The 11,311-nt window shown below is 31.8% G+C and overlaps 1 protein-coding gene across 1 annotated transcript in view; it reads right to left on the bottom strand.

Moving 5' to 3' along the window:
• Apoltp (Apolipoprotein lipid transfer particle) overlaps positions 1–9,717 on the bottom strand; it is a 66,590-nt gene extending 56,873 nt beyond the window's left edge. Inside the window, exons 1-7 of the mRNA XM_090115139.1 lie at positions 9,630–9,717; positions 3,887–3,931; positions 2,502–2,620; positions 2,078–2,211; positions 1,505–1,646; positions 1,016–1,168; positions 277–490 (exon numbers count right to left, since the gene is read on the bottom strand). Coding sequence (XP_089971265.1) covers positions 277–490; positions 1,016–1,168; positions 1,505–1,646; positions 2,078–2,211; positions 2,502–2,620; positions 3,887–3,931; positions 9,630–9,687 — 865 coding nt within the window. The 5' untranslated portion in view covers positions 9,688–9,717. The remainder of the gene's footprint in view (positions 1–276; positions 491–1,015; positions 1,169–1,504; positions 1,647–2,077; positions 2,212–2,501; positions 2,621–3,886; positions 3,932–9,629) is intronic.
• Between the last annotated feature and the right edge of the window lie 1,594 nt (positions 9,718–11,311).

Below are 11,311 nucleotides of genomic sequence, written 5' to 3' on the forward strand. Positions count from 1 at the left end.
TCACAATAAGCTCAAAATATGTCCGAAGCAAAACTCTGCCTACGCGTGTGTTGGGCAGAGTTTTTTAGTGAAGTATAGATTGAAAGAATAAGAAATTCCATACCATTAATTTTACACATGATTTATGTTAAATAAGAAAACATAGTCTAAAAACGCTTAATAAAAGCTTTTATATTAACTATTTTTACGTAATATCCTAAAATCCAAGCATTATCGGCTTATTTGTTCCTCTAGATTTATATGTACAAGCTAAAATTAAAAATACTGCCTACAAACCTTTCTTCTCGCTATCCACAGTTTCATCGTCCGTTTTATTAACTTCCTTTATAAGCAACAGATCTTGTATAACAGTGGTCATAGCTCCCGAGTTTCTGCCAGAGAACGGTTCGAACAAATGTCTCTCTTTGCAATTCACTGCTTTGTATACATGATGGTCGACTGTAATGCGACATTTGCTTTCCGATTTTAATACTGGCCAGGTTTGGAATTTCTGGAAATGACAAGGAGTAACGAATTAGAGATGTGAGATTAAGTAAAAAAAAAACATACAAAATCATCGCTTAACGTGGCCTTGAAATTTTACTCTCAAAGCGCTTAAAGAATTCAATAAGAGAAATCAAAATTTACAATATCTTCTCAAGAGGCTTTACAAAATTAAAAAAAATAATGTGTGCTTGTACTAGTGTACACACGTAAGAAGTGAAACTTCTTTATGACCTTATTTTTCAAAAAATAATTTACTATATGCAACTTTACAGAAATACGTCAATCACGCGTGTAAGGGACAAAAACAAGATGGCGCGTAACGGAAAAATGTAACACTAAATTTTTTTCCAACCCCGATAAAGAAGTTTCACTTCAAAAAATGGAAAAAATTGGTGCAGTTGGTTTAAGATCTACCAATTACCAATGTTTAAAAAAGTGAAACTTTTAACAGTTAACTGTTGAACAAGTACAAGTAGGTAAAAAATCATTTACGATTTTTAAATTATGTAAGAAACATAAAACTACTTACACTTTGGAAGTCATATCGCACAGTTTGCAATATGGACATATATTTGTATCTATTTCTGCACTGTGATAGATCTCTCGTCTTCACCAATACGAGACTGGTTTGTTCTTGGCCTCGCACTACATAATCTACATTACAGGTACCTTGGATGTCTTGCTGAAATTAAAGTTTCATAAATATAGTTTAAATATTGAGCTGACTACTGCTCTATTTGAGGACATTCAAATCACTACATTTGACATTTACCTAAACTACTAAAGGTGCGATGTTTTGTAAATTGTGAACTAACACCAAAATTAAAAAAAAATATATTAGTTTAGATGATGACAGAGCAATATTTGTATGTACTTATAATAAAAACAGAGACAACATAATCACACAATTCTATATGGTTCATCATAATAAAATGACAAAAATATTGTCAATCATCACCATTTAAAATAACATTTAAGTAATGCAACAAACTGATAAATATTTATATTTAAAACATACCTCAGCTCCTTTAAAATTGATATCAAATCTTTTCATACTATTCTGATAGAGAGATAGTAAGGCCCTTTTGAAGTTAACCACCCAGTCTTCCTCCCCGTCTTCCGGACAAATCTCTGATATAATACCATCATGAAATGAAAATCTGTAAAAAATAATATATAATTGTAATTAAAAGTCGAATGAAATGTGAATTTTATTGTATAATTAAAAAATGTTACTGTATTAAACTCATTTGAAATTGCTTCATCCATCTCTAGAGTTCAAACTTATAACACCACACTTTTTGCATTGTATTTGTAACCCACAAATAATAGAAAATTTATTTTATCAAACCAAGCTTCTACTTTATTATTAGTTTAATCATATTAATATAATGATTAAGTTCTAAGACACAAATTCATCTACTACATAAACAAAAGAAAATCTATTTTTCAGTTTATGAAGAGAATTGTAGTGTTTGAAAGTAATATTTAGTTTCATCATTATCAGCCCATATTATACATTCCATACAGGCCATAATAACGCTGGCCAAGTGTGGGTTGGCGGATGTGACATGTCAAATATTTACTTTACCTGAGATCAAAAAGGGACAAAGCATGAATGAATTTTTCTGCTCTCTCCACAGGATAATTCTCATCTTGGTCTATGAGTGTTACATCTGCTAATCTAAGAATACCTTCACAAGGTCTAATGAACTGTAGTATCGCCTGAAAGCATTGAAATTACACAAATAAGGATAATAGGATTATAATATGAGATAAAGATTTTCAAGAACAATTCTTATAGCTTGTAGTAGTTTCATTTAAATTATTATACAGTTAAAAAAATATCATGAAGGATAAATACATTAAAAATTAAAGAGGCCTTTACTTTACCTAGGATTAGTAGAGTACAATACAGGATAATACAAAACAAAAAGAAAAACAATCTACTTTCGGAGCGCTTCGGATGAGTGCGATAGACACTGAACAACAAATAAAAATATAAATTTAGTTACCTCTGTTTTAATATCGAGAGTTGATCGGTTATTACTTGATCCAGCGAAGTAGGTTTCCACATTCACTTTGTATTCATAGTGATAGCTCACAGATGTTAAATAATTGAATTTTTCTGATGCTGAAAATGTTTCGAAAATACCAGTTTAGTGGATTTTACACCTAAAAACTTCACAATTACGGAGATAATAATTAATATCAAAGAATGAGTGGTAAACTTAAGTGATTTTGATGACTAAAAATGTATTATTTATTCAAAAATAAAACATTAACTTCATAAAATGAAAATACAAATTTCAAAACAAACTTTGACATTTAGCCGGCGGTTTAATGTCAACTGTCAATAATTGTAATACGCTCCAATTATTACAATGAAATCTTTTAATGTACTTACCCACAAATTATAATTACAGATTTTGTTTGTGACACAAGATTTTATAGATTACAGTTTTGAGATGGTTTTTACAGTCAATATTCCGAGTTTTAATGACAGTTCAATCTATGTGACTACTGACTATCGATTTTCGACTTTTCGATTAAGATATGACATCAAAATTTGACGGTAGTCAAGGGTACCTAGTGTATACTTTTGTAAAGTGAATGTTGTTAGCTTCGAAGCCATAGAAACAAGACACTAGAAGTCGTAAGCGTGCGTGACCTTGTCGCCACTCAGGTGATTTTCACATCACCAGTGCATTCGTCACTGTTCAGTTGCTCTGGAGACGTATGAGTGTATACATGGTGTGTTTCAGCAATTCCCATTGCGGAAATTCTTCCACAAGTTGTAATTATACTTATAAAGGAATAATATTTCATCGGAAAATATTTTTTTTTAGAAATAATGCCGTTTTTCCTTAAAATTATAGAATATTTACAAGTATTACGAGTGTCACCATAGTAATCGAAATAACAATGAATGACACAGTCGACCATTCTTACTATCACGTTTGTTCGTATTGGAGCAAAAAGTCTCATATACTTAGGGATGTTATTCTAAAATAAACCGTAAATTGATGCGTTAGGATACATATTCAAAAGCTTAATTTAATAGTTAAGTTAATTTTCACTAAAATCAAGCTGTCCAATAAAAGGCATAGTTTACTTGTGTGGACTGTTTAGCTTTCGGTTTGAATGTGTTGATTTTGGCGACAGCGGTTTTCATACGAATTATGACATTATAGCACTTCTATATGTTCGAAGCAAATGTAATAATTTATTGACACTATTTCTATTTATACATTATCCCATTGAGCCCCAAGCGGCCCGATCGGTCCCAGACACAATAGATTTTCTATTGTTTCTGTGGTTCCGGGGCCTGAGTTAATAGGAAGATAGTCGATTCATACCGAAAAAATAAAGATTACTGAAGTCATCAATTATTAATTACCTGCACATGTTGGTGTCCCGCAGATATAAGGATCTTTCAAAGAATCTGAAAAAAACAAAATGGAATATGCTTAACAATCTGTAAAATATTATGTACCTAGTTAGTTGGATAAAAAAGTTTATTTATTTCCAAAAGTTTCAAAGAAACAAACAATATTCAATATGAAAGCATTGAGATACTATTACTACGTATGGAGACGACACCGCCTACATCACTTATGTTCCGCTCAACATAGGTCAACTGGCCTCACTGCACTCAGTCGCTTTAGCGCGATGGTCGCGTTCATGTCTTGTTTGTTTTAAAGCAAAAAACCAAGAAACTCATCAAATATTATGCCCTCGAGTGTGCGTGTGCGATATTGCATACATATAATAATTCAAGTACCTAATGCGACAAAGTGCAAAGAAATAACTTTTCATCGGTAATTATTAATTACTTAGATAATCATTTTTAAAACTTGGTTCGAGCAAAATTTTTGGCGGGCGCTATTTTGCGTCATTTGTCATATAGGTAGAGGCTAGAAAATATTTACAAATAGCATAAATCTCTAGAAAGTAGGAAATAAATCAAGTGTGTGAAACAAAAATTATTGAAAATACATAGAAATGCAAAGTAAACTACGAGAGATTGTAAATCCCGCGTGAACGTAAAATGGGAACGATTGAGTATTGAAAACCGCCGACATGGAATAATAACTACGGCTACTAACACAATAAAATGATGCATGTAGGTATTTTCGAATATTTTGATTCTGGATATATTTATTTATAATAATAATTGTAATATAATGAAATACTGAATTAGGTATTTCTATCAATTTATATAGCTTCCAGTATTTGGTAGCTGCCTAATGCCTATTTATTTTGAATAAATACTTGGTATGGTATAATATCTCGCTGAACGTTATTTACACGAATATTATAAAGAGAAAAGAGACAATAAAATAATATAACATTTTAATAAAGTTCGTTTGAAACAGTTGCGATATATCAATATTATTATGTGAATTTTCATCAGAGCTTTAAATTCTTAGAAATAATCGTTATCTTCATTTCCATGGAACGTCACATCAAATGTTTTAAACAAGTTTTAAACATTTGATGTGACGTTCCATGGAAATGACCTAAGCATGACCTAAGCAAATTGATAACGTAGTTGAATGAAACAATAGCAGGATAATAGGTATCTACTGCATGATAATAGGAATAAATTAAAATGATTTTTCTTAAATAATTATTTTCTATAAAAAGGTCATCTATTAAATTTACTAAACATTCTAATATGAAGAGTCACTTATTTCCTAAAATATGTACCTACTTTTTGAATATATGCATTTTTTTATTTCATGTTGCGGTTACCTATAAATTTATGTGGGTAATGGGTTAATTTAATTTCTTCCTTTAATCTTTAGCCTGTTTTTTATTGCTTGTAATGTTATATTTTTTCGTAATTCGCAAGACTAGGACGCTTGGGTTTGAAAATAATTAAAGATGAATTGATATAGGGGTCAATTACGGAAGTATTTCATTACGTCTTAACGTTTTGAGTGCTCTTATTTTTATCAGAAATAACCCGTCAAGTGTGTCTTGTTTAGTGCTCATGAGGAGGTTCTAAATATATTGTTAGATATTTTGATCGAACTTTTTAAAGAATCATACATAATAAATTAAATAATAAAGATGTTTTTAGGTTACTGTAGCAGGATAAATATTTTAACATTAAGCATAAAGAAATTATTTTTCAAGATATTTGTGTTTTTTCAAAATATGTACTTACAAATACGCCGCAACTTAACAGTACGTATCAATATGTTCGTCAGTGTCAAAAAGCCAAGCAATTGCGGTGAAACTAAGTTAAGAATTTGAAACAATTGAAAGCTCTACAAGTCGCAAGCCGTGGTGGAAGATAATAGGTATGTATATTGTATATCTAATATATATTATAAAGGCGAAAGTTTGTATGGATGTATGGATGTTTGTTACTCTTTCACGTAAAAACTACTGAACCGATTACAATGAAATTTAGCACACATATAGAGGGTAACTTGGATTAACACATAGGATAGGTTTTATCCCGGAAATCCCACGGGAACGGGAACTATGCGGGTTTTCCTTTGAAAACGCGGGCGAAGCCGCGGGCGGAAATCTAGTATTTCATAAACGGACCTCCCATGACCCCTGCTTTAGACCGAATTCAGGTCCTTGTGATTTTATCGTTTACGCACTGACAATTCAAGGAGACCCTTCTAACCTATTTTGCTAGCTATGTAATATAATATGGGCAAGCTATAAATAATATTATTATCGTGGGAAATTTTAGGTCGTTAGCTTTATCATATTAAAGAGCGTCACTTCAACAGACATAATCGAAATAAATATAGACAAAACACAAATTATTTCACTACTAGCTTTCCACCCGCGGCTTCGCCCGCGTTTTCAAAGAAAAACCCGTATAGTTCCCGTTCCCGTGGGATTTCAGGGATAAAACCTATCCTATGTGTTAATCCAAGTTACCCTCTATATGTGTGCTAAATTTCATTGTATTCGGTTCAGTAGTATTTGCGTGAAAGAGTAACAAACACACACACACACACATCCTCACAAACTTTCGCATTTATAATATTAGAAGGATTTTTCAACTGGAAACTTCAAAAGTATAACAGTTTGATGAATATTGTTTCAGGTTTTGTTGATAAACTACTTCGGAACTACTATCAACCATAATGGGGTATCTGAAACGCTATCATGTGTAATAATAGTGAACAATAAGCAACTAAACTTCTACTCATTATCTAATATCTATTCGCAAAGACAAGTTTTACCCATGAGCAACTATAATGCTATAAACTTTAGCTAATTGAGATAACTTTCAATAAGTTCTTAGAGAAGCACCTTTGAAAACGATAACGATTTTCATCACTAAGTTTAAATATCTTTATGTCAAAATAGTTTGTGTCCTTGGCGTTGTTCGCGAATAGTTATCGAAATATATTAAATAATAGTTTTACTTGTATACGTAGTATATTATTATTAGTCTGTGGTTTTACTAAAACCAATATTTCTCTTAAAAAAAGTAAAATTGGTAAAAGTTTGCTTCGGCACTTTTCCAAGGAGTGTTGACTGCTGAAACTTGAATTGGACATGACTGCCTAGTACCTACTACATATAAAAAGAACGATTGAACAGTTGAATTTAGAAATAATGCTTATTTTTTTGCGTAAGTAGGTATCATACGTTACTATAATTTGTTAATAACGTGATATCAATCTCGATATACAATATTATATCCTGTTTATGTTTTATATTAGCTTTAAAATTATATTTAATGATTATAAACAGAAGGGTGTTTCGTCACCGTGTGGACCCATACACTGTGTATCCTTCACCTTCAGTGACATTGTATAAAACAGTTATGTTTTGTTTTTGAATTTCATTATTTGTTTGGAGATGTCACTTTTGGCGCACTTGAATACATAATTAAGTTCCTATTATAATATTATGGATATTGAAATAATTATTAAAAATTAATAAATAATAATGTCCACAAATAATGTCTAAGTAGGTATGTAACGTAAAACATAATTAATTATTGGACCTTGGAATGGACTCAATACATATTATGTTTTGAACAGATTATAAAATGAATTACACAGATATTAGACGCTTATTTCTTAGTATTTTTTATTAGTTTATATTGAATCGAAGTTTGAAAAGAGAACGTTTAATTTTTTTTTCTCTTTTACGCTGCGATCTCGCCTGATGGTAAGCTGAGATGTGGCCTAAGATGGAGCGTGCTTCCCTGGAATGTACCTGTTCACTCTCCTCTTGAAGAATTCATTTTAATTTCAGTGGATAGTAGTACATACTACATAGAGAATGAATTAATTATATTGCATTTATTACTATATATTGTACCTATTTATAGCTATGCTCCGCGGTTTTTTTCCCCGCAGTGCTCCGCTCCTGTTGGTCTTAGCGATATGATATTATATCGCCTTCCTCGAGAAATGGGCTAACTAACAACGAAAGAATTTTTAAAATTAACCAGTAGTTCCCGAGATTAGCGCGTTCAAACAAACAAACAAACAAACTTTTCAGCTTTATAATATTAGTATTTAGTACCTATAGATTCCACATAACACATGCATTTTCTTTACGAATATATAACAATAATCTTGTTGTGTCGTGTTGATAGTATGAATTTCTCTAATTATAAACAAAGGCTTAATTTCACCGTCAAAGTAATGTTTCAATGAAACGGACCTTTTGATACACTCGTATCAAAATATATTGGAAGTGAATATTTTTAATCACAAAATATTTTCTTGTTAAAATCGGGTCGTTAGTAGCTATAATGATCATAATTATATTTTGGGAAAAGCTGCGGTGGTCGTCAGTCGCTTGTGACAGGAAAATCTGGTTTATAACATTGTGTACTTATTTATTTAATTGTTCGCATGTTTTCAGCGAATTAATCGAGCTTTTGATGATGAAACAACGTTCAATTCTGTAGGAAACGTTTTTATGTTTACCTCTTTTAGTTGTAATAATATTATAAAGCTGAAGAGTTTGTTTGTTTGTTTGAACGCGCTAATCACCTATTTGAAAATTTGGAGGAACTACTTGGTCCTATTTGAAAATTTATTTCGGTGTTAGATAGCCCATTCATCGAGGAAGGAAGGCTATATATCATCACGCTAAGACCACAGTATTACCATCCTACAGTAGTGCGACGAATGTACTTGTGCAGAGAAACGGAGGGGAACTGGCGGGGGTCGGGCGACGCGGGCCGCGTAAAGCAATCACGCTGAGATTGCTTTACCTATCGCGAAAGGACGACGCAGTCGTATTTTTTGTGTAATAATTTTATTATACATAGGTACTCACATATTCTATTATGGCGCGCAAAAACTGTTCCGTTTACGGATGTAAATCTACATTGAAATCCCAGAAGGAAACAATATTTCAGAAAGATTGTATTAATTGTATCTGTTGAATTAAAATCAAAGCTATGTATATGTTGTCCTCATTATTTTCTAATCAGATTGTACATCCCAATGCGAATGCATTACTTAGTTAAATGGTATAATATACAATTAAGAACATCCAAAAATAAAGTGTCCACGTAAATAATATTTAGCAGTGCAATATCTGTAATTATATATTTATGAACAAATAATTACATCAGATTTAATAATCGCAATTATTTTGAATGTACATATGAATAAATGATTTCATCATAATATTAATAATCACAATTGTTTTATTTCCCATTTGTTGCAACCCTAGCGTATTTTCGTGTGGCAGCGTAAGTACCTACGCTGGCGGCGGCATCGCGCGACATCAAAGGCGTTTCATTACTGTAGGAAATAATATTGTAATACTGTGCTAAGACCAACAGGAGCAGAGCCACGCGGGTGAAACCGCGGAGCGCATCTAGTTCGACATAAATAGGTATGTAGGTATTTTCAATAGTTCAGGAATGCATAACTGCGTAAATAAAATATGAAGGTATTTAAACAAATACAAGCATGTTCAAATTAGTGTATTTCATTTGAATAAACTCGCATACATGAAGCTTTATAAAAATGAAGTATATATAGATAAATTGACCTTATTCTATACGATAATTTGCATGTGTTACAAACTTAACATTAGTTTGGTACCAACACAGCATGCATGTGTCTCGTAATTACATAAATATAAGATAAAAAGAAGAAATAAACGTATGCAAGCGTACTCACTGCCCGATCCTTGCACTGCAGCGACACACAAACACAAAAAAGTCACACACAAATACATTTTGGATCACGGATCAACGCATGGTCACACGTTTTGCACAGACTCTAACATAAATCGAAATGAATAAAGTTGCTCCTTATCAACGGGTCATTGGGGTAAAGTAAATAATATTATCGCACAATTATCTCTTCCAATAGTTTAGAATAATTTGTAAACGACCAATAACGATAATGATTGAGAGAGGGTACTGACGGGAAGTATGAATGATCGTATTGCGTTTGACAATTGTAATGTGATATTATTGCTTTGCTTTCGTTGCGGGGTCTTATAATATGATGAGGTATGAATGTACTGCGTGCTCATTTTAATTTATCGAAATTTGAGATAGATAATACCTAATAGTATAAATTAGAAATTTCAGTGCCTTTATGATGCTGCGGATCTGATGATGAATAATTAAAGATGCGACTTTATAATACAGCTTTATCAGACGATTAGTTCTATATATTACTAGCGGTCCGCCCCGGCTTCGCCCGTGGTACATATTTACGTTTTCTCTACATAAAAACCATCCTCGTACTTCAAGGAATATAATAAAAAAAGAATTATCGAAATCGGTTCAGCGGTTCTCGAGTTATGCGCTTACCAACACATTTTGCGATTCATTTTTATATATAAGATTATGTACCCAGTCATTTACTTCATTAGGTAGGTACTCAGATATAAACAAACTTAGAACAAATGTAATTTTTTTGAATGATGCATTTATCCTCAAACATTTGTTGCGCTCTGAACAACTTGTTCGGATTTAAAATAGATAAAGATTGTTTAAAAACTTTAAATAACCTTCAATTCTAATCGGAACAAAATGCAATCGAAAAATAATAATTTGATCGCTCCATTTGTCTTATTTACTGTATTCCTTTATTATAAAACTGGATATAAATGCCAAAGATAAGCCTCATGTGTTCGGAAATTATCTTCTATGGTCCGATTGACTGCACAATTTAAATATTATAATATGATGACCACGAATGATTCAATTATATGCCATTGTTATCAATAATTTGACGCTAAGGTCAATGATTTTGAGAAAACGTCGGAAATAAGGTTATCATCTCACTTATTCCTATTAGGTATACCTTGAATACATGAACAGCTGTAAGTGATTATTTTATATTTATTTCTATTTTCCATTGAAGAACAGTAGTAGTCTGTAGTACAGCTTAGTTATAATAATATGTTAAAATTAATACATCGATGACCTAAGTATATTGATACAAAAAATGACTGGTCCTCCTTCACAGAAAATATAATTGCTGGAAGGATTGAATTATGTACTTTCATTTTCTATTTAAAAAGTTTTTGTGTTTAGTTTTTTTAGATTTGGCAAATAACATAAAGGTTAGCTTTCCTGTTGGAATATTATTCTAAAATCTAGTGTTTAGAAAGTTAATTTAAAAAAAGACGGGTTGCACTCCGGGAGGCGGGAGTGCCGGCAGAAGTGAAAACTTGATTATTAACGTTGAGCATGTTTGATATTTTGGAATGGTATCCGTCTTACGCTTTTTCGATCAGGTCACGTGTCCTGACGCGAGTTTAAGATTTTTTATCCATTACAGAAAAAGTGCTCAACGCCGCTAAAGAAGTTTTCACTTCAAAAATCAGGGATGAGATTTAATAA

This window comes from Colias eurytheme, chromosome 22 (assembly GCF_061535395.1).
Source record: "Colias eurytheme isolate Ceu_HAF_F1 chromosome 22, ilColEury1 Martin Lab GWU primary, whole genome shotgun sequence".
NCBI classification, from domain to species: domain Eukaryota; kingdom Metazoa; phylum Arthropoda; class Insecta; order Lepidoptera; family Pieridae; genus Colias; species Colias eurytheme.